The 24,594-nt window shown below is 40.6% G+C and overlaps 1 protein-coding gene across 3 annotated transcripts in view; it reads right to left on the bottom strand.

The window, feature by feature from the left end:
- The window catches only part of DLGAP1 (DLG associated protein 1), a 430,938-nt gene that overhangs the window by 20,104 nt on the left and 386,240 nt on the right, over positions 1-24,594 (bottom strand). For all 3 annotated transcript variants that reach the window (XM_040588005.1, XM_040588007.1, XM_040588008.1), the window contains 2 exons: positions 9,859-10,232; positions 6,530-6,621 (listed from right to left, as the gene is read on the bottom strand). In XM_040588005.1, coding sequence (XP_040443939.1) covers positions 6,530-6,621; positions 9,859-10,232 — 466 coding nt within the window. The remainder of the gene's footprint in view (positions 1-6,529; positions 6,622-9,858; positions 10,233-24,594) is intronic.

Below are 24,594 nucleotides of genomic sequence, written 5' to 3'. Positions count from 1 at the left end.
TACATGTACAAAACATTCACAGGTCTACCTAAAACTGCCACGTTTTCATAAATTGCTAGTAATCGTTAAAAACAGAGATTTGCTTCTTCCTCTGTTTTCAGTCTTGGACCTTTTGTACTCATTTGTGCCCTGCAGGCACAAGGTGTAATAATTACAGCTTCAGAGAACTGCAGCAGGTATCTGGCCTAAGGTGCAGAAAGCCATGAAACCTCAGACTGGATAAACCAGTATGGAGAACAACAGCATGATGTGTTTTGAACAGCAACAACAGGGTCACTTGTTAGCTTCGAAGTCTTTTGCTTTCTTTTGAAAAACATGTTTGCATTTGAAGTCAGATAACTTCTTTCTTTCCCCTCAGAAACCCCAAACCCCAGAAAAGAGCTAGGTTTCAAATCAACTGATGCACAGTGAGTCTCACAGGCACTTAGATTAAATTCAGCCTGTCTCACTTTACCTGTTGGCTCTACTCTTTCTCGGTTATGGACTTCTCTGCTAAGGTTGCAGTGACTGTCAGCAGAACAAAACAAACTGCAGGAGTTACCAGGTATGTACCACATCTTCTAATAGCAGGATCTTCAGCCATACATCTTCAAGCTACACGGTCTTGTGTGCTTTTCTCTATCCCTCCCTCTTCTCTCATTCACATAGTCTTTTTTCATCACCAAGAGTCTTAGCAGGGCAACTGTAATCCTTTATGGCAATATTAGAATAGACTGTTTTAGTGGGAAGGTACCTGTAATGATTGTCTAGTTCAACTGCCTGACCAGGCTGAACAAATGAAAGCCTGTTGTTAAGGGCATTGTCCAAATGCCTCTTAAACACTGACAGGCTTGGGGCATCGACCACCTCTCCAGGAAGCCTGTTCCAGTGTATGACCACTCTATCAGTAAAGAAATACTTCCTAATGTCCAGTCTGAACATTCCCTGGTGCAGCTTTGAACCACTCCCACGCATCCTGTCACTGGATCCCAAGGAGAAGAGCTCAGCACCTCCCTCTCCACTTCCCCTCCTCAGGAAGCTGTAGAGAGCCATGAGGTCACCCCTCAGCCTCCTCTTCTCCAAGCTAGACAAGCCCAAAGTCCTCAGCCGCTCCTCACAGGACATGCCTTCCAGCCCTTGCGCCAGCTCTGTTGCCCTCCTCTGGACACATTCAGGGACCTTCACATCCTTCTGAAACTGTGGGGCCCGGAACCGCACGCCGTACTCGAGGCGAGGCTGTACCAGTGCTGAACACAGCAGGATGATCACCGCTTGTGACCGGCTGGTTGTGCTGTTTGATGCCCCCCAGGACACAGTTTGCCCCCTGGGCTGCCCGGGCACCCTGTGACTCACACCAGCCTGGTGCCAACCAGCACCCCCAGAGCCCTTTCTGCGGGGCTGCTCTCCAGCCACTCCTCCCCCAGTTTATACTGGTGCCCCGTGTTACTCCGTCCTGGGTGCAGAACCCAGCATTTGGATTTGTTGCTAGACTTCATCCCATTAATCATTGCCCAATGCTCCAATCTATCCAGAACCCTCTGCAAGGCCTCTTGCCCCTCAAGAGAGTCAGCAGCAGCTCCCAGTTTGGTATTGTCAGCAAACTTGCTAATGGTTCATTCAGCTCCTGCATCCAGATCGCTGATAAAGATACTGAACAGAACTGGCCCTAGAACTGAGCCCTGAGGAGCTCCACTGGTGATGGGTTGCCAGCCAGATGTAGCCCCATTCACCACAACCATTTGAGCTCAGCCTGTCAGCCAGTTCGTCGCCCAGCGCACTGCAGACCCACTCATTTCACAGCTGGACAACTTGTGCAGAAGGATACTGTGAGGGACAGTAAAACCTTACTAAAATCCAGAAAAAACTACATCCACTGCCTGCCCTTCATCCACAAGATGGGTGACCTTGTCAGAGAAGGGTATCAGTTAGACAGGACTTTGTGAATTCATGTTGACTGTGCCTGATGATTGCTTGTCCCTTAAATGCCTTTCAGTAGTACCCAGGATAATCTTCTCCACAATTTTTCCAGGAACTGAGGTTAGACCGACAGGTCTGTAGGTTCCTGGGCCTTTTCTCATGCTCTTGTAAATTGGAATAACATTAGCTAGCTTCCAGGCAGCAGAGACTTTCCTAGACTCGAGGACCTTTAGTAGATGATCAAGAGGGGTCCTGCCATAGTATCTGCTAGCTTCCTCAGTATGCTGGGATGAAGCCCATCAGGCCCCATGAACTTGGGCTTTTCCTCCCTGTCCTCCACTGCCCTGCTGTACCCCAGATATTCACGGGGTGTGTACTCTGCCCACGCCAGTGTGCAAATAGCACAGCAGCGCTGGGAGGTTGTCGTGCTGCAGAGACAATCCTCGGCGAATACACACCCTGTGCTGGCTAGTCTCTCACCACCAGAGTCTGCAGGACACAGAGGACCAAAGCATTCCTGAGGTCTCTCATGCTCATATGAATCTGTTCTGACCTTTGCCTTGTGATGCTTTCTGGGCAGCACTGGGAGGAATGGCTGGAACAGAAGAGGCAACACTTTGTTAGAGACCTAACACACACAAGACCAGGTCAGGGCCCCTAGCTTTAAACAGGAAACATTTTTAAGCCTTGCCTTTGAGACAGCCACTCTTCTGCATACCAGCTCGGTCACTTGCAGCCGGGTTAGAGTTGTGGAATCATGGAATGGTTTGGGTTGGAAGGGACCTTTAAAGGTCATCTAGTCCAACCCCTCTGCAATGAGCAGGGACATCTGCTAGAACAGGTTGCTCAGAGCCCTGTCCAGCCTGACCCTCAGTGTTTCCAAGGATGGGACATCTACCACCTTCAGAATTCCTCAGTGGAATGGTTTCCACTGTGGAGAGCACAGTCAGCCAGAAAATGCTGTCTTCAAAAGGCAAGGAAATATCAGTCCCAGCTCAGCTTAGCCAAAATACAGATTTGAATGTCTTGTCCAAAAGACTGGAATGTTGAGAAGTTTGAGTTAGAGCAAAGGACTGGTCTGCTGTACAGGGAAGACCCTTAAACCTGAGTATTTTTTTGTCAGGACAGTAAGTGACCAAACCCAAAAACCTAAATGAAAAAAAGAGAAAAATATGGCTTTATATAGTAACAAAAGCCAGAGATATTTTTATATTTTGTTTTATGTTACCCCACTACAATTTCAAATCATTTCACTTTATACCACACCAAGAGGTATGGTGTGGTAAACCACACTTTATACCACAACAAGAGGTGGGAGCACCTTCCCTGGCATCACAGAAACCAGAGGAAATGGAGAAGGACCATTTGTCTATGGTCTTAACCTCCCACGGCAGTGTTCTTCAGAAACTACCACTGTTTTAGCATTCATAAATTCTTGTGATGGCAAACCAAGTACAATTACCAGCTGATGGTATGGCTAGAGCAATGAGCGAGACAATTGTGGGGTGAGGACGTAAGGGGAGGAGATCTTGGGGCAGGCAAGGTAAAATGCAAGAGACATTAAAAGTGATTACAGAGCGATGGGACCGACAGCCCCTTGTTCAATAAGGATGTGTGCTAAGTGACCTGGCACAATACATGATGACTTCTATTCTGGTTCAGTAGAACTGATTGACTTCCAAGGACTCAATTATCTTCTGTAAGAGAGGAATGGAAGTTGGTCCTTTGCAGCCAAGAAGTTGCAGGTAGAGATAAGGGACAATCAGAAATGGACAGAAAAGGAAGTGCCCTGAGTCTGCACAGATCAGCTTCATTAGATACACATTTCAAAATTGCCTTGGAAGGAGTGGGTTATGTGTGAGGAAAGGGGAGGAACATTTTGACTTGGGGTTTGTTGGCATCACGGGGGCGATCATGTGAGAGATAAGAGAGTTACAGCAGGAAGATTGTGAGGTTGAAAGAAATGCATAATATTTTTTTTCCATGAGGACTGGACAGAGGTACTGTAAATTCTAGAAACTGTAGAGCTGCACTTAGGGAATGGGTATAAAAAAGATTATGGAGAGCAGGCAGCATAAAGAACTGAGGATAAGAATAACAGTGATGGATCCAGTTGTGATACAGTCAGGTAGTGGTAGGCACATTTATCCTTTGAGCAGTACAAGGGAGGAGGAGGGGGACTCAGAGTCATTTGTCTTGGCAGGAAGCCCAGGTCAGAGGGAGTGAAGGGCTAATGAAAGGTCTGAGTTGAGATGGAAGATGGAAGAGATAGAGGAAGATGGTCTGGCATTGAGCTACTTGGATCAAGAAACGAGGCAAAATCTTTTGCTTACTTGGTCCAAGCACAGAAGCAGAAATATTTAAAAGGACATGAGGAGGTAAGATGCCTTAGTGTGAGAATAACAGTCATGAGATGAGGGAAAGGGGGAGGAAAGAACAGGAAGCAAAGAAGGGGAGTGAAACAAATTTTGTATGATAGGCTTTTGGTGCATTAAGCAAAGAACTTTCTGGTGTTGTAACTGCACTGAATAGACTGGCAAGGAAATGATCACTTTACTGTATCTATTCTCTTTGCTGTGTCGTTTTTCTTTTCTTATTTTATACTTATTTAATATTTCTGAAGCCTGAAAAGCATTCATTTGACAAAGATTCAAGTCAAAAGGGCTTTTCTTAGTCTCTGCAGATGTTATGGTGCAGGAGCAGGGAAGAATGCACTGTATTTACAATTCTATTCCTGTAACAGATAGTCAATACATTGTGCTCTACTGTGTTAAAAAAAAAAAGAAGGAATATGAGTGCCAAACTACGATGATAAGCTCTTTGTGTCTTGAGCACACTCATTTTCTAAGGATTAGGGGCTGTCCTTTATCAGCCAGTCCACTTCTGAAAGTCCATGATAGATTGCTGCTTGCCCCTCTGCTCCAAACAGCAGCAACCTCAACTTTGTCAGCAAGGAAACTCCCAAACACAGCTGTCAGTGGGCAATGCAGAAATACTGCTTTCTCGGGGCAGAACCCCACTGGCAAATCTTACGTTTCTCTCTGGAGCAATAAAAAGTGCAACAGAAAGAGGACTTTGGAAGTAAGGTATTTACAAACAAACATTTATTTCTTTCTTTGTTTTTTTTTTTTCTGGGGGTTTTTGTTTGTTTTTTTTTGTTTTGTTTTTCTGTTTTTTTTTTTTTTTTTGTTTTGTTTTGTTTTGTTTTTTTTGGGGGAGGGTTGGGCTTTTAGGGTAGTTATTTCCTTTGTACTTAGGCTGAAGGGAAATGGTCCTTCAGCATCTATTTTAATGTGGTCATTTATCTAGTGCTGGAAGAGTTGTGGGTAAATGGGGCTAAGGTCTAACACATAAAGAAATGTCTGCCAGCAAGAGATGTTTTAGCAGGTTAATGAGGAACTTGGTAACAGCCTAGCAGATCATTGCAAAATCACATTTCTTTTTGCTGAAATCACTTTAGCCTTTTAATATCACAGGAAAATACTCTGCTACTTTATGGGGAGGTTGAATTGAAAATTATATAGATAATGTGTTATTTTTGAGTATTTTTAGGAGGCGTAGGAAAAATACAGTGTGAAAATGGTCATCTCCTTTACTCACTACTGCAATCAGTGGGCCAGAGGAGGGCAGAGGGCCCTGATTTTGTCAGCTCAGATTTGCTGCACCCAGGTTTTCTCTGGAGAGATAGCAAGGGCGGCTCTTCCCTCACCGACAAGTGATACTGCCCTGAGGCTGCTCCTACATACCGTACAGTGAATGAGTTATCAACAAAGCGGCTCCGTGATCCAAAAGTTATGCAGTGCCCAAGCATCTTGCAAAAAATGAACAAAGAGTTGGGTGGGTGCTTGCAGCCAACACAGCACTGGGCAGGCCTGCATGCTCAGAGGCGAGGGGAGAGTCCAGCTTTTCTTCAGTCACTGAGTCCAGTTTTGGGCAGGAATTAAGAATCTGCAGTTGTGGTCAAGCACTCAGAAACTTTATGTGTTTCTGGAAAGTGCTGCACCCTGCAGCATAACTGCAATTTGTAGTCAAAAAGAAACATAGTTCTTAAAGACAACTATTTTTTTTTTTTCATTTTTATTGGAGCATATTTGTTTACTGAATCAGGTTACACTGCAGATTGGAGAGAAACTAGTTTTGCAGGCTTCCTCTCTAATCTCAACAATTTTTGCAAGGGAGCAGTTGTAATGCAGAGATGTCTGGGTAAGATACCTGAGCAAAAGCAATCAGTTTGTCTCTGTCACTGCACTGCTCCACGTGGCCAGTATTATTCTGCTGAAAACCAAGGTAAACTTCCCCATCAGCTCTATGTTGCTGCAGCCATCTGGAGCCTAATACCCCAGCTGCATCACCTTTCACTGTTTAGGAAGATTTTTTGGTGGAAAAGCGTTTGTTAAAAGTATATTGACCTTCAAAATATGTGGCGTGCTTCTAGTTCTCCCACCAGTGCCGAAAAATCCCCTCTGAGAAGTAACAGCTACAGTATTTATAAGAGTCAGATTTTCAGTTGGGTGATCTAACAGTTCATCCAGGAAGCAGGTTTATATGGTCATGCGTGCAGGAACTAGGGCTCTTAAAAATTAGTTGCAGCATAATTATTTACTTTAGGAAAACAGCATTAACTTTTACTCACCACTTTTCCTCCTCCACTTGAACTCCTATGGACTGGAACTTACTGGTTGCTTTGTTTTCACCTGATTTGGTGGATTCTTCAGCACCATCAACCTTAGAAAAAATTAACCAGTTACTTAGAATGTATTTTAGCAGAGATATCACCCAGCTACTTACAATTTCTATGCATGATAACTACTAAGTGTCTGTACATACAGTTTGTACCATAAGTATCTTCATCTAGTCAGTCTATCTGTGGTGTGGACATTTCTGATGTTATTAGTGAATATTCATGATTCTTGTTAATATATAAAGCATTTCTGGTAAGAATGCAGATGGATTTTATCCAGTATTTTATGGAGGCTGGATGCTCATATTTGCCAGAGCAAATCTGTAAGCAGTTGTAACTTCACTTAGTGTGCTCCACCGTTTGTTTGATTTCACCTGTTAGGGTGTATGTGCGTGTATATGTGAACTCATGTCAAAATTATGTGTTTATTTTGTTTAAATGTTAGTGTCTGGAATCAGAGCACTGTACAGATAAGATTTAAAGAAAGCAGATGCAGGTCTTGTGTGCATTTTCTTTGCTGCTTCATCATGCAAACAGGTGGTCCCCAGGAGCACATGCAGGACCTTCATACCACCTCTCCATCTCTGTGAGGAGATTTATACCAATGGTAAAAAGTTAAAATTTAACCACACATGTGTCTCTGAGCAAAATCACAGACTTCTACATCAAATCAATGTAGTTGTTAATTCCCAATTCTTTTATGACATTATTTGGCATACATGAAAAAAATTTTCCATCACACAGAATTTTTGGACCACAACAGTGTAACGAAGTGACCTGTAGATCCACTCTGATCCAGGGTATACAAAATCTCCGGCTGTAGTTAGCATCTGTTGCACCAGTAAATAAGCTTGCTGTTGAGAGCTAGTTGAACAGCCTATGCAGGAAAAGTGCTCCAGGAGGGATGGGAGTTACAGAGCTGTTCAGTGAAGTGAGGTACTCACCTGATACTGAAGCTTTTGGGGACATAACTACATCTTAAGTCCCATAACTGACAGAGAGAAGCAACCTTTTGATGGGAGTTTTTCTTTGCTTTACTTAGCTTTTTTGCTAAATAGATTCACAGCAAAGGCTTGAGGTGTCTTAAGAGTGACTGAGGGGTGCAGAGGACATGCACAGAGGTTTATCACAAGTGCACATTAGGTTTATTTGTTAGAGGCAGAAGCAAACCGAGAATATGCCTCTGGCTAATGTAACTTGCCCTTCTCTACAGAGATGGGCCAAACTACAATTAAGGTGTATACCTGGTCTGAGTTCAGTCTAAGCCTAAACTAGGGTCCCTTTACAGTCAATGGAGAGAGACTGATTCCCATACTGCCAGTCAGAGGGCTGACAGTTTACCTACCTATTTTTGGGCAGTTGTTTCTAAGAGAAGTAATTTCTGGCAGCAACAGCTATTTTACAGTATTTCCACTCCCACGCTACCTCTTCAGCTGTACCAGCACAACTGTTTGTGCAATGATGCTGCAAAGTGGACCAGACAGCGAACTAGCAAATTAGTTTTCTTTTATCTGTGAAGCCTGTCTGACTAAAAATCTCATTGATGGGGCACAACTGGGAGGTTAGCACAGCGCACGGGTAGGAACCCTGTAGGGCTGTATCACTGCTGAAGGTTTTGCTTCGTGTAATCCCAGCTTTAGGCATCTTCATAGGTTTGTACACAAAAGCTGCCCTGGCAAGCCCCTCACATACCATCCCCAGGCAGCTTTCTCATATGTTTATGTTGTAAATTTCATCTGTAAATTTCAAAGTTTTAGAGGAAGGCTGTCAAAGGCTTGAACAACATTTGGGGCATTCTTTTCCTCAGATCTCAGGAAACCGAGGACCCTATACTCTCAAAAGCAGCATTTGTTACTTGCAGGAATGCTACCTTAAGAAGAGACATCAAGGCGATAGTCTCTCAAGAGCTATGATTCAATTACCACCGTTCATTTTGGCTTCTGCAAACATGGAAATTATTTCTTTCTACCCATTATTTTGCAGGGTGTTTGCCTGCTAAGGAGTCTTTGTTGCTTTGCTCAGCGAAATGAGGGATTACAACAATAAAATGGCACCTTAGGCTTGGCTGGGAATGGGAATAAGTAATAGAAGAGCTTTCCTCTACCCTTGTCCCACCTGGCCCTTGCTCCTGTGTTTAACACTGAACATCAACCCTTTTTTCAGATTATACCCAAACAAATGGCTGTGAAGCAGAAAAAGGCTACAACAAAGCTGTGAACTGAACCCACAGGCAATAGCAATTACTGCCCTTCCAAGAAGAAGTAAGAGAAAAGTCACAGCTTCTCCAGGATCTGCCCCTGGGATGGCATACTTGTACACAGCTCCTCTCATCTCATCAAGCCGATGCAGAGATTTCATGGTGAATTCTTAGTCTTTGCTAATCAGATAAGCCTGCCCAGGCATATAGTGCTATGCTTACAACCTCCATCTGCAAGAAAAAAAATAATCATGTCTTCTTGTGAAGGCTGATAAGCTGTGGATTGCTATTCTGTTTGCTTGGGATTCATCTCCCATCAAAACCTGTGTTGATTCTTAGTTGACTCTAAGTTCAAGTACTTGGTTGCAAAAGCGAATCCTGCAAGCAGATAGTTGGAGTCTTATGCACATTCTTTTATTTTTTTGGGTGAGGGGGTGAGGAGGGGAGGGTTATGGAAAAGATTAATTAAGAAAGCAGATTACATTGGTCTAGTTTATTTGCTCTTTCTCCTTTCTGTAAATAGGAGTGAACTTTGGCGGGGTTAGTTTTCTTGTTTTGTTCCACTAGAGGTAACAAAAAGTAATTTTCTTTAACAAGGGCAAATCAGAAGGAACTTATCCTCTGCTCTTGAGGCTGAGATAGGAACAATGCTGCCTCATTCAAGCTGCTACCAGTCATTATGAAATGCATGAATAAGCAGCGACAATTAATTCAGTGAGGCTGGACGAAAATATTTTTGGGGTGATAGTGTAATGTAAATCATTGTTTTACACATTCCCTTTCAATGATTTAATTCATGCCTTTCTGACCCCTGCTGCGTTATGATTCATAGATTAGTGCTCATGTGTGTAATTTAACAGAGCTGAATAACAAGTGGCAAGGAGACTTAAACAAATCCTTGCATCTGATGTTTTATGATAAATTAGAAAAGCATCGTTAGTACCATGCAGAATGATTACACTGCTGCAATTTCTATACAGGTACTCATCAGGAAAAGAAGAAAAATACACCTCATAATGAGCAGTAAAACAGATACAGAAATCCAAAACAACAGCAGACATATAATCCATGCCCTGTACTGTACCTGTATTCCAATAGATAAGCATCTGTTTTTCTTGAAGTGGTCCTTCTTTCTATCTTCTACTGCAACGGTGGCAATGGTTGTGGTGGTGGTGACGGTGGCAGTATTGTTCCCTACATGCTGACTTGCAGGGCCATGGATTTGTGCATTGGCAGCTTCAATAGCGGCTGTTAGTGCCTTCATACTGTCCAAGCTTTCTGTGGAGTTGCTAAGTCCAGACTGACTGATGATATCTCCCCTCTGTCCATGCCCATCCATATATGCATCTTGGGCAGACTCTGTGCTGCTCTGTGCTGTGATGGAAATAAACGGTTTGGTGGTAGTTCTTGGTGGGACTGGAGGTGGTGTCTTCTTATAGGTGGTAATGCAGGATGACACTAGAAAAAAATGTGTGAGAGTTCTTGATTTATTGATGCTGCAGGGAAAATGGATGCAAATATGGTTTCAAAGCATCAGTGAACATGGACAGAGCAGATGCAAAGGGGGTGCTGTTAGCCAAAGAGCTCCCAAAAGTTCCAACATAAGGCCCACGGAAGTACTTGCTTAGCAGTGTCCTCTGTTCCTACTAATGCGAGTGGCAGAATTGCTCGTAGAGGGAGGGAAATTATCTATTTGCCAAGTTCCTTCTTAGCCTTTTTAGGACTGTTTTCTCCAGCATATTTTCTACTAACTGTTCTGAGTCCCATAGAAATAAGTCCTTCCACCAAAACGTTTGTTCTGCTCATGGCTTCCAAACAGATTCACAAGAGTGATGAGTCTCTCAACCACTAATCCTAGCTACTTCATGCAATTTTATTGCAATTGTTTTCTCTCTCTCTCCCCTGTCTGCTGTATTTGCCCAGCTTATGTAGAATTTTAAACTGCATTTTTCTGATCAGAGAGAGATTCCCAAACCGTCCTAGGTCAAAGTCTCTTAACACTCTTAACAACATTCTTGGGTATGTGCATTTCTTGCTATAAACCATCTCACTTGTTGCACAGACTTCTCAAATACTTTGAAATGCTTTGTAAGCTGCTAAGGATATATTTAAAACAACATTTTGCCATGCCTAAATGTCTTCTTATAAGTATAACAGTTCTGGGGAAAAAAAAAATGCTTGATTTTCCACACAGAGAGTTACACACAATGAAGTCAATGGCTAAAAGCCTGTCAGTCAGTGGCACTACTTAAAGGAAAGTGTAAACATAAATGTTTGCAGCAACAGAGGCTTTAATAAAAGTTTATGAGGACTCCTCTTTTCATATTTTGAAGGCCATGCTCTCTGTGTAAGTGGTGCTATATGGATTTAGAAGTTTAGCTTGAGGTTCCTGAGTTGAAAACTATGTACAGAGGATTACATGCAGAAAGCACTACATGGAGATAAAACCATCTTCCTTTAAGGGATAGTTGGCAGCTCTGCATTACTGGAGTTCTGGAATGCTTTCAAATGAGGAAAGAAAGTCCATTAAGAACAAAAAACAATCATGATATGCTCTATTTTTTAAAAGAAAATAAATGCAGGCATGAACCTGTGCAAAGTTCAGACACAAACATGTTAACATAAATTCTTATTAACAGTAATCATATGGCAAGAAATGATTCATCAGATCATTTTAATTGGCAGACGTCTATGCCACCCACATAAAAGGTAACTCTACTACAGCTGTTCTGCTCTGTGTTTGCACTGTACGTGCTTGTTGAGCCAGAAGCCATTATGGTATTAATTTGACTAGCTCAGATCCATATGCCTTCTATCTCCAGATAGCTGTAGGAATAGTTATAACGTAAAAGGTGTTTCCAGGGCATGAAATCACACGGGATTTTTTTAAAGGACTGTAGTGTAAGTTTCTGATAACATGTCTGGACCCATGTTAAACACATTGAATGCTAATGGAAAAAGAGCGTTTCACTAAAGCAGTGAGGGTTTTGAAACTATGATTCACTTCTGAAGAATCAAACAGAAACCACAGCATTTTTGAGAGAGGAGATGGCTAAAAATGAACTTGTCAAATTTTAACTCTGGGGAAGTGAATAGTTGGTAAGGGTTAAAGGTGTTTAATAAAGTGCTTATGACAAGGCTGATATCTGAAACTAAGAGAAAAGGTGACAGTTTTACAAAAGAGGATTGTGATTTTTGTGCTGTTCAGATGCTGCCAAAAAGCATTTGTTGTGACTGGGCACATTCAGGTAAATCAGTTGCTGTTGCTGCAGCACAAGCGTTTGCTTGGGCTTACGGAGAGTTGTGGATGCTGCTGCTTGGGTGATGACCCACGTGGTTTGTGGTCTGCAGAATGTTCTCTGAGTGGTGGAAATGTAAACTGAAATTCACCACTGAAGAATTCAAAGCACATACACACATACATATCCAGGTAACGCTTTGAGAAGCTGGTGCCAAACTTGTCTAATAGAGCTTGGTGTGCAATGCTACGTTGCAATTCAGCAAAGAATAAATTGCACTATTTAAAATATGCTGGGCAAGGTCATTGTGGAACTCCTGGGGATATGCCAGCATCTTCAGGACATCCCAGCAAGGCACATATCATTTTTCTTACATAGCAGATAGGGAAATGATAATGAAACACATTCAAAAAGTACTCTTAGGTAAGAGAGAGAGCATCAAAACCAAAAAACAAGCCTTAACAAGACTGGTCCCCACATCTCTAGTCATCCCCCACCAGAAAGGGAGTCAATAGCAACTCCCTATCGACAGCTACCATGCACTCTGGACACAGCAGTACAAATACAGAAATGCCTGATTAAGATGTCTTTCATTCTGTTCGTAAATGTACTCAATGAGGAGTCTAATCCACACTGCAATGAAAGATGTTTGCACTCAGCTAATTAAATCTGAAGTTATTCTTAAGAGGGGGAGAGAACTGACAACTCATACGGTGAAATTGTAAAGAGAAACAGCAAACGTTCTTTTAGCAAGTCAAAACAAATCCTCAGTTTCCTGGAGTCACGCAGCACATACTGTACAACTCTGGAGAAGCAGAGTGTGCAAGTCATAAAAGAACCCCAGGCACTTCATTACTGGAAATGATGTAAGCTCCTGCCGCTCCTCTGCAGAAACGACAACAAAACAATGCTCAGGCTGCTGCCGCTGTCAGAGGCAGCTGCACTCGAAATGTTGTAGCTGGCTGAGCCCTCCAAATGGCTGAAGCACAACAATGAAAGGGATTCGGTGCATCAGTTTTTATCGGGGTGCTTTCAAGAACCTGGCAACTTGTGACACGGCAACCTGAAGGATCTGCCAGCTATTCAAGTGGCTATGGTATTTTAAATGTTAAGCTGCTTGAGAAACAAAATGTGTTCTTCCCAAGAAAAATGACAAAATGCTGGCACTTTCCCTGTGTAGCCAAGAGAGCCTGAGCATTCAGTTGGTGTGGGAAGAGCACATCAACGTGCTCTGTCCCTGCGGGCAAAGGGGAAGCTCATCCATCCATCTCTCCTGCAGCAGAGTTGGTCTGCCTGGTAGCAGGACTCTGAAAGAGAAGACTACAGGATCATGGGATGCTTAAAAGAGATGGAGAAATCCTCACTTCACACAGAGGGAACTTTCAAGGGGTTTTGCACATGAAAGTTAGTTTAATACCCATCAGGAAGTGAATTTAAAGGGCTGTATAAATTCTCTGATAAATACATTCTTGGACATGGATCAAGGAACAAAGTTCTTTATGGAAACTGATCTGACTGGAGAGTCAAGTCAAAGTAGTCTCATTTTTCATTAATATTGTTTAGACATGGAGTTTGGAGTTAATCAGAAATGTCTTTTTCTGAATAGCAAATGTGTATATGAACCCTCAGTTTGTCACAGTATAGACTAGCTTTTCATATTATTTTTCAGAGCACAAATGCTGCTGGAGCGGGTATATATTCCTCTCCTGCGGCATATACAAGGTTTAATCCAGAAACTAGTTAAGTCATGTGCAAGAATCCTCTGACTCCCAAAGCACCTTGAATCAGGCCCACTGTTTCCAGCTGTATCAATCCACCAAGTAATGCTCTCCTTTTCCTTTTGATCTTTATCCTGTTTCTGTGGCCTGCCTTCAGGTTACAGTTTAATCCCAAATACCTACGGAAAAGCACTTTCTCCAGATTAACAAAAAAAAAGTCATGGTGTTTGTCCTCCTAGCCAGTATTTCCAAACAACTAGCTCATGGGACAGGAATTTGGAACAGGGAGTGTCAACCACCCAGTTCAGAGGGAAGTCTAATGATAAAAAAACATAATCCCAGATTGCATAATAATAAAGGCTTGAATTTGAATGTTTCATTGTAAGATCACTTCAGTTGTTTAAACATGCTCACTAGGGAGATGAGCCCTTGGGAACAAACATCAGCATGCAAACACAAATTTTTCGTTCAGTGAACGGGTGCTCAGGAGAACCCCAAGGCAGAGTAATATTTGTGAAGAGATCAAATTCATGCAGTACTTTGAACAGTTCAAGTGATGAGGTATGTGAGCAATATCTTTCTAATTTGGCAGTCTCATATAAACTTGGTTAACAAATACAAGAGTAAACGAAAGTGCAAATTTAAAGTTAATTAACGTAATGGTGTTTCTCTTGAGAAAGAGGAATAATTCCACAGTTTGAAAGGAGCAGCAAAAGGCACAACTTGTGTACAGCTAAGTATGAAGGTACAAGGCAGTTCTTCTACCCTGCACAGATGGACCTTAGTCTGTTAAACAGATGTGTTAACAGCAGTGCCCTTGCATTTCACACAACTGCAACACAAAACACGGATGTAGGCACATCTCACAACTGCAGCCCCAGAGCACCCCATACAGAGGTGCCGTGCTTGATTTGGCTTGTTAGACTTACATAGAGCTGTTATTCTCTTTACCATGCACTTATTTTCTTAATTTGTTGAGGTCTGGGGGGAAACTCTTGGAAATTGGGTTTCAGATCCTGTATTGTTGTTTTTACGTGCAAAACATTGATATGAAATTTTCTTAATAAAAAACTGCTTTCATGTAGCAGATGGCTTCTGAGGATGTAGAGATTTACTATTACCAAACTGAAATAAAGATTTTTATAAGAATTTAAACTGCCCAAGGGAATACTACCAGTGTGAGCTACGGATGTCATTATCCCATATGAGAACTACTAAAAATCTATGTACCACACCATCAGGAGTTCTGCCAAGGCCATGCTTTTTCCATACTCCCACCACTGCCAAGTCAGATATGTTATCTGACGAAAGCCCAGGTTACACTGGGTTAGGAAATAGGCATAACTGATAACTAAAATCCTGCAGAAATCCATACAAAGTATCTAAACTACCTTTACTGCACAAAATAGCACCACAGATTTAATATCCCATGTACTCTGAGGTCTAAAAGCCAGTGCTGGTAACCTTTTCATAAGGCTGGAAATTTTTCATTGCAAGTAAGGTGCCTTCAGCTTCCTAGCTGGATACAGTAAAGGACCTCTTGAAACCTAGGAGAGGTGTGAGACTGCATATGGCTCACCCTTCATCTCAAACGGATCGAGTTAGAAAATCTGCATGTGCATAGTCAGTGGATGACAGGTGAATATTTGTTCAGCAGAATTTTTTTTCTTTGAATGTCTGCTGCTGGAAGCTGCTGATGCCAGTCAGAAGTTTAATTGCTATCCCAGGGAAGCTGAATTAGTGTACAGAGAGCAGCTGAGACAGCCAAGCGTGTTGGCTAAATGCAGTTTATCACTAGGATATCACCACAAATTATGGATGCACGGACAAAATTCAGTGCATTGTAGACTTCCTATGAGACACACTGCACTCCCTGTACTATATAGCCGTAGCTTTACTTCTCTATACATAAAAACTACCAGTACATTAACAGCACACAGCTTAAGCAGTTCAACTCATGTGGCCTCAAAGCCAAGAAGCCTATAAGCAACTGAAACTCTAGAAAATTCACATAAACTGAAAGTCATTACCCAAAACAGATTGTTGCTAGGATGGCTTATAATACTTTACTCCTAAAAGCTGTGATCTTTACTGTTGTCAAAAAATTAGGGCTCGGCTTTATCTCTGCTGAAGACACAGATAAATAGGTAAGCATATGACCATGTGCAGTCCCTAGATTTAACTACAGCTAATGCCTATGAACTGCCTTGCCTTTCTGCCTGGAGCAAGCAGCTGGAGGGGACAGCAGTACTATTTCTTTCTGCCATTCCTTCACCAGCAGCTGTCTCCATGAGATCAAACTGCACCGCACCTGTGGAGGTGATGCTTTACGGAGGGGTTCGATCCCAGACATTGGCCCATGGGAAGTGACGAAGCTATATACCCACAGACATATGAACAGCTGCTCAAACTGAAATTCAGTCAGGCTGAGATGGAAGTCAGAAGTGAAACTATTTTGGCCTTGTCCTTAAACTCTGGCTACCAACAAAGCACCTGGAAAAACAACAACAAGAACTGCAGGGATGAGGATGTGAGTCTGTCCTGGACAGATGCTTTCCAAGAGCTTTGAAGATTCAAACTGCTTTAAAACAGTCATGGTAGAAGGTATCTGATACCGAACATCAACCTCTACATTCAATGAAGCATGTTGAAGAAGAGTGAAACAAAAGAGAGAAAAACAATACAGCACTGTGGCCTTTTTTAATTAGCATGTGAATTATTTACCATCTCTTTTGATCTGTACAGTATTTTTTTTCTGAGCAAATCAGGGAAACACTTCTTGATCTATAGCTTAAACTAAGCCTAGCGAACCATTCAAATACTTTCTGCACTTAAATACTTCACCAAATATTTCATACTCCCCCCCCCCCCCCCCCCCCCCCCCAATTTTGGAGCAGTCATGGAAAACAGGAGACACAGTATAATTTTAGGTTAAAAAAAAGTAGATTTAAAAATATTTTATGTTTCAGAACTTACATGTCATAAAATCACCATGGTATGAAATTAATAAGCTTTCTGAATATCAACACATTAATCTTATAAAAGGCATTTATGGAAAACAGAGGAAACCTTGTGAAATATGGTAGTTTTATCCCACTTAGACTAAGAGTATGTAACAGTAAATAAATGTAATAATATGCAGCTTGATGAAATCAGATCCTTTTCCCATATATTTTCCAGGAAGCAACTTCACTGGCACTTTGATATTACACTTTGTTATGTGTTACTGCAGCACTCTCAAATTCAAAAATTTGCATCTTTTTCCCTCTGGCAATACTGTTAATAAAACAAAATGGGAATTATTCTTTTAATGTGGAGTTGTGCTAACCAAATACAGACACATATATGTAAGCAGCTATTTAAGTAAAAACACAGTGCAAGAAACAAAGCCTGGATTTTCAGAAACACAGGGGGTTGAACTCCCTGCAAATATTTAGCTACCTTAGATAGGAAGATGTATTTAATAAGTTTCAAATCCAAGCACAGTCTGAAAAACTAATCCCTTATTTTTTTGCCTACTGAGGAATGGTTGACTGTAAAGACTTTAGCTATAAATGCACGTTGCAAGTTCTTGGAGCTCATTGCTTGTAAACCTGTCTCCTATTTACATTTCTGAATTGGATCTGGAATCTTGAAAACCTGACCTGAACTGTGAATACACAACCTAATTTCCAGACTATAACAGTAGTTCTTTCAACATGCCAAAAGTGAGTGTGCCACAGTGGAGCCCACACTTGACACTCTGTTTGGGCGTGTTACTGTAGGTGCTGTTCCTTGAAATTATCATATAATATTTGTAACTGCTGGTCCTGGACATATTAATATACTCTTGCAAGTTTTTCCTTCAGTTCAGATGGACTATTTAATATCTGAGCAGCCAATACATAGGAGACTTAAACCCTATCAAATGTGGAGATACATTAGGGTGGATGTGTGGTCAGAGCTAAGCCCACATGTTACTAAAGCTCTCCTGAAGCAAGTACTGTGGGTCATACCATTCTTCACAGTTTGTTAAGAAGCGCTGCCTTTTGTTCTTCCTGAGCCTTTGCTGCCAATCTCTCATTCTCCTGTGGTGGCAATGCAGCTGAGTGATGATAAAGCAAGTTTAGCAGTCAGTCGTTTTAGGAGAAGCTTGTCATAAATTTGGTGGAGAAATTGCATGCTGAAATTGTACAGCTTTTGTCACATAGGTGGTGGACTAGAGAATAATTAGGACTCTCCTCTTGTAAATATGTGAATCCCAGAAGCTAACCTGTGAACTTAGAGGAGACTTAAGCAAGCCAATTATCTCTGAGTAATCTGACCATGTGACGTTTAAGTTAGCTAGATATTAATGTAGTTGGACATCTCTGTTCTTGACGTTACTGCAAGGATTGTCTTTTTAAGCTCTTCACTGCAACTATCTTTCAAAAGGCAATATTTGGATGAGTTATTGACATTTCAAAGTGTGATTTCTTTGTAAGAAAAATAAAAGAGACTGTAAAAGTTGTTCCCTCTTCCTCAATCTGGAAATGTACCTTTTTTCTTAGCTGCTGCTGTTAGCAAGAAAACAAGCTTCTGCTGGTTTTTACTCCCAGTGGTTTTCTGAACACTTAATAAACTTATGGTAAGGTAAGCAGAATTCTGTATCATTGCACACACTGGTATCAAGCTGGTCTCACAGAATTTTATTAGTGATGCTTCTAGATTGGCTTAGAAATAAATTAGTTTAAATTGCTAGAAACTCACTCCTAATGTGGACACATTTAGAAGTGGATATGACTGATAAGGTCTTTTTTTAAACTTAAATGGAAATGCAGTGGAAATAAGAGCGATTCCCTCAAAGAGTTTGTTCCAATTGACTGTATCAGTTCAATGATTTTAAACTGATTTCCTTTTATGCCATGCTGTGCAAACAAGCTGTACATTGTTATCAGTTGCATTCATTTGAATCCACTGAAAACTGTACAGGTACAATTTAACCCAATAACAATTTTGAAGTTTAAGAGCCCTCTTTAACTTTCTGGGTCGAAATCAGTTCTCAGGGTTGTTCTGTTTGAGTTCGTTTGTGCCTGCATGGTTTGGTTACTTTTATATCTGGAAATTTTTAAAAGCTACAATAAAACACAGAGCACAGTGAGAAGCATTGTTACTAACGAACTTTTCAAAGCTGACCCACACTGGGAAAGTTCTGCACTATGAGACAGTTATATTCCTCCAGTCATTAGGGGACTGGTATACACAGCAAATACAGAAATGTAGGTACACCAGTTTTGCATGTTATTCAAACCTAAGGCTGTTCAGAAGCTTTTAAGTTTTGACATAGACTATTCAAATGTGTTTAATACAACCTTTGTGAGATGGAATTTACTGTTTTTGGTACAGTAGCCACCTACTTTATTAAGCAAACTACCTCATGATGCTGATGAGTATAGGCTGTGATTCCGCACAGCAGAAAGCACTTTGTCACCTGATCCAGCAAAGGACTCAGATATCCTTAAACTCTTGAAAGAAAGTATGTACTTTAGCTTTTCTGCTCAGTCCCCAGTGACATGAAGGCTTTACTGCTTTCATATAATCTCAAAAGTCTACCTTTCAATTTGTTTTGAGAATCTTATTTTATGCTACTTGATATCTAAGATTATATTAAATAGTTTGGCTAAGAGTTAAAAGTTATTCAAATGACAGCAATGATGAAGGGCTGCTGTGTTTCAATCAGATATATGTTGGGAAGAAAGTCAAATGCCAAAGACAAGAAAATAAAAGCCAATACAAACTAGAAGAAGAATGTGATTGATAAAAACATGAACAACTTTTTAGCTACTATAAATTGCTATGAAGCACCACAAGAATTGACATATATAATCTTTCTAACAGCTTCAATGTAGTTCACTGTAACTCAGAAGAGCTATGCAGGTAAAACACCACATTATATTATTCTTATAGATAATTACTAATAAACATAAATTTAGAAAACCAGCATTCAGGAAGGAAAGTATCATGTGGGTATTGAGCAAGAACATCTGTTCAGTGTGAAGTACTGACTTGTTTTTAAGCAGCCAGTACTGCATTTTTCAGTGTGCTTAATGCTTTTGGGGTGTTCCAGCCCAAGCAGGAATATCTAAAACAAACAAGTTGTTCTTGTGTGTTTCCTAAAAAACCCAAAACCAAACCAAAACCAAACCAAAACCAAACCAAAAGCAAATGCAAGAACTGCTTGCAGCAGGAAGAAGGAAGGGAAGAATGAAAATTATGACTAAATCCATGCTCCAGGCTGAAGAGTGACTTGTCACCTGAGAGAGAATTATGACCCAGCTCAAAAGTTCTGCCTCCCTGATAAGGTTATCAGATGACCTGTTAAAAGTCACCTGTCAGGGCAGATCCTCTAGCGCCGTGGGGGAAAATCCAATCCCTTCTCAAATGAGAAGGAAATGTAGACAAAGGGTTTACACAAGAAATTATAATTATCTTTGATCTAATTTCAGGTAAAATAGCAAAACTGACTCAAGCTTGAAGACGTTAACTTTTTTCAAACTGTAGAAAAAAAATGAATTGCTTGGTGACGAAGGCATATGGAAAATGTGTATGAAACATATTCTGTCTTGAAAGGAATGAAAATCTACATCAAACCCTGATTTCCCATTTACATTCAAATTAACAATTTTCAGCCTTGCTCAGTGACAGGTTGGAGGTCACTGTGAGTGACCTAATCTTTTTATCTATTTGCTTGTGTCTATGACAAGAGTCCTAGTTAATAATGCAACAGATCAGCTGAAAATACTGGTTTGGTGTGAGAAATTCCTAATGATCAGCCTGCCTGTCCTGAGTACAAAAAATATTGACACCTCACTCGTGGTCACCACAGTTTACAGATAAAAGCATTTAAACAAATCTGGACACAAGAATCACTTCTTGTTGGGAGACCCGAACTAGCAAGAGGACATCACCAGTTCCCAGAAGACATTTAGACAAAGGAAGATGGTAGCCCTGGCACACATGAAAGAGGACAGACCAGTCTTGTGTTACTTTTAAGTGAGTTATTCTCATTTCTTTCCACATATTTCTCCATTCATTAAAAAAATGCCTGTAAAAGAGGCCTTGAAGAAATTCAGTTTCGAAGTTTGTAGGAGTTGTCAGATATAAACTCCTGTAACTTCCTTGGAGACATCAGCTGCGTGTCTGATGATAGTCCAACAGCTTTTATTTCCTTCTTCTTTTTTTGTTTGTTTCTCTTTTATTTTAAAAAAAATCAGTTTAGTACAGGTGGGAATTTTAAAACTTGCCAACATGATCCTGAAACTCTGATGGCTGAATTCACATAATCATTCCAGTGGCAAAAATCAGAGGTTTATTTTACATAATTTCCACAAGGACAAGAAGCATTGTCACAGTAAAAAACCAATTTGAATAAACTTTTCTCTCCCCAATTCACATATTATTTATTTTCCACTTAGAATTCTATTTAGCCAGAGATTTTGGAATTAGTGCTTATGCTCTCAGCCTGAGATAAACCTCCCTTTTCTCTAACCCCTAGACAGCAAAATAATATTAGCGTTTCTCACATTTACATAATTATTAAAAATGAATGATGCATTTTATACTGGCTTAGTTAAAAGCTAAACCCAGACATTTTCTGCTGGCTGAGTTAAAAGGTAGACCCAGGTCATCTATTTAATACATAAGAAGAGAAAGAAAACTCACCCAAACGAATTTTGACACTTGAAAGTAAGACCTTTTGAATCTCTAGACTACAGGAATTCTTTCTGAATATCACAAGGCCAATACAAAATCTTTGCAAATGCCAGCAAAGTGAATCCTACAAGTCTGTACAATTTCACATGCACATAGCAAATCTTCCACACCTCTAAGTCTATGAGGTGCAGGAAAGATCAAATCCTTAACCAATGCTCCAATTTTTGAGTTCTCTTCCTACCATTTTCTGCCCTAGCCTGAAACTTCCTCTTCTTAGTCACTCCTCTAATATGACCCCTTTGTCACACACACCTACTTCTCCTACAAACATGGTGTTTCTTTTGGAACAAAAATCTGTCTGAGACTTTGCTGGCTCACGGTGAATCAGAAGGTAACCCAGACTTCTGACTGAAGATGCTCCCACAGGCTTACAGGATGTGAAAGAAAGGGTTAGAGTCAGGTCTGGATCCTCTTGTCCACATTGGTCATAAAATATTTAAAAATAAATAAATAAATACACTAATACAGATAGCTGTGAACATTTGATGAAAACAAGGATGCTCAGGAGAGCAACATGCAACCGGGTTCAGCTCAGGCTGTTCAGTTCAGCTCTGCTTTGCTTGAAAACCTTTACATGACCTCAATTTCTGTTTGCACGGATGTTTAAAGAATGTCTGTCTTAATACCAGCACCTTTATCTGCCTGGTTAACATTGCTGAGAACATGTGGTTTTTCATTATTTGTTATTCTCATCAAATTACAGAGTCTGAACAGTATCACTGTCAAATGCCAATCACCCAGCGCAAAAAGCAAATAATTAAAATGGACAGATGATGAATAATCCACAGGCCAGGGTCTGCTTTTCATAAATTGTCTGTTAACAAATGATAAACAAATACATCTGTAATAATGAGGACTGTTCATAAACAACTTGGGAACTGGCAAAAATTATAAATTCAAGATTAAAATCAGTTCCAGTGAGTAAATCAGTCAGCTCTTTTTACCAACAATATTAATATAATTTACTTTTTATCACGGGGGATCTAAGAAGGTATACAGACTGTGCGTAGCTGTAGGTCACAGCAGCAGCATCCACGGCTGCACTGCGCCCAGCTGAGAGGACAGTTTGAGGCTAGCTGGACGTTTTCCAGAAAAGTTATTACTTTGGAGTAATTATGCATTTTTATGCATAATTACTCCATACATTTATGCACCCCCGCTTTTTATTTGGGGTTAAGCGTACCCAGATGAAGAGTTATTTTGGAATGACCACGGTACTTCTGGACAATTTCTGGATTTAGGGAGACTTTGCTGCAGAGAGGAGGGCAGCACGCTGAGCCAGCAGTCTCCTCCTGTCACCTTTGTATTCCTCCAAGTCCGTCAAATTGCTGGCACGTCTGATTCTCTTCAGCCTTTAAAGACTAAAAAGGGCAATATTCAAGGTATTGGCTGAATTGGGTGAAGAAAAGAGCAACAAAATGTGTGTGTGAACTTGCCTCTGTCTGAGATTTCTCAGGGCACAGACTTCCCTACCTTCAGAATGGTTACAAAAAGCACGAACAGTTAGATTTCAATAATTTGAAAGGCAGCTTATTACATCCACAATGTCATTGTTTTCCATATAAAATTACTGTTTAATCCATGTACACCAGAAGTGAAATGTACTTATAAAATGAAAAGGAACTTTCTTAACAGTTCTCCTGAACTTGGCACTTAGGACTGTGGATGAGTCATATTTTCCTTGTTATCCCATTCAGTTGACTTTTCTATATGTCTTGAATGTGCTATGTATTAACAGCCAAGTAGGCCACCACAGCAGTTTTCTTTGAGATTGGGAACCTGCTGATTTGACCTGTTTATCAAGAGAAAAGTGTCATCTCAACAGGACAAGATTGCTTTGTATTTTTCCTCCCTATTTTCCTCTTGTGAACAATTTCTTTTTAACCCCCTAGAGTCAAGCAAAAAGCCACTGGTCTAGAGGATCCCCCCCACCATTTATCTTATTTTCTAATATTTGTCTATCATTCAAGAAAAAAAATACAGGAACTTTTTTTCTTTAATATAAAAATCTAAATCGTGAGTTTGAAAAAGCATACCCTTATTGTTCTTTATGTATGTCTGTGAGGGACTCTTTGTGTCTATCTTTAAGCACAAGCAGTGGAATTTAGACTCTTAAGAGGGAAAATAAATGTATTTATGAACAACCCTATAATGATAAAGGAAAAAGTGCAAGACCTGTCATGACAGAAAAGAGAAGACAATAACTTCAAACCTTGCCATGTTCACACAACAGAATGGACTTCAGCTCTGTTGAGTGTGTTAGAGTACTTCAGGCTGGAAGGCACTATTCACTCTAATTTAAGTTAGTATTACAGTCAAAGAGCTTTCAGTTTTAAAAGCATCCTAAGCTGCTCTGAAATGTTCCAGAGCTTTGTTTTCATCACTTCCACTGCTACAAGTTAAAAGTAAGACCTCCTAGATCATTGTATTAGCCTCACTAAGGAAAACTGAGTCAATGGTACTTCCTCCTCCCCCATAAATTACATGTTGTCAAAAGAAAAACTGTGTTTAAAAGGCTACATTTCACATTCTTCAGGGTTCTGCATGCCACTTGGTCAAGAACTGAGCTTTCCATGACCTTCCACAGCCTGCCATGTGTGAAATTCATCCTACGTGACAATTTTAACATCAGTTACATCATTAACACATGTTCCTGTCTGCACAATGTTTTTTTGCACTTTGCCAGATGAGGCAGAGGCAAGATGAATTGTGACTGTGCACATGCAATTTTCCAATAAAAACAATATGGACATTATTATTCTTGGAAGTACATTCAGAAAATTTTACTCTACGTTGTATAACATGCTTTTGGGTGACAGGTAAGCAAGGCACTGGGAATGTATGTTGAGTAAGAAAGAGGAGTCTATGAGTACAATAAATACCTGTGTGCATGTACTTGTCTGAACACACAAATACAACTACCCATGCATGCACATACAGAATTATGTTAATCTTGACCTCTGCCTTTGAGTTTTGCTTTCGTTCCCATTTTATACGATGCAACAAATTTCAAGGTGTGCTTTAGTGTCTTTGGTTTCTTACAGGATGCTCCTTTTGGGTAGCATTTGACATACCTTGGCATATGACACTGGGAGGGATTATTTGGTCTATCCACAGCTTCCATGCAATCAT

This window comes from Falco naumanni, chromosome 3, assembly GCF_017639655.2.
Source record: "Falco naumanni isolate bFalNau1 chromosome 3, bFalNau1.pat, whole genome shotgun sequence".
Taxonomy (NCBI): domain Eukaryota; kingdom Metazoa; phylum Chordata; class Aves; order Falconiformes; family Falconidae; genus Falco; species Falco naumanni.
This window is presented reverse-complemented; position numbering and strand designations above follow the sequence as displayed.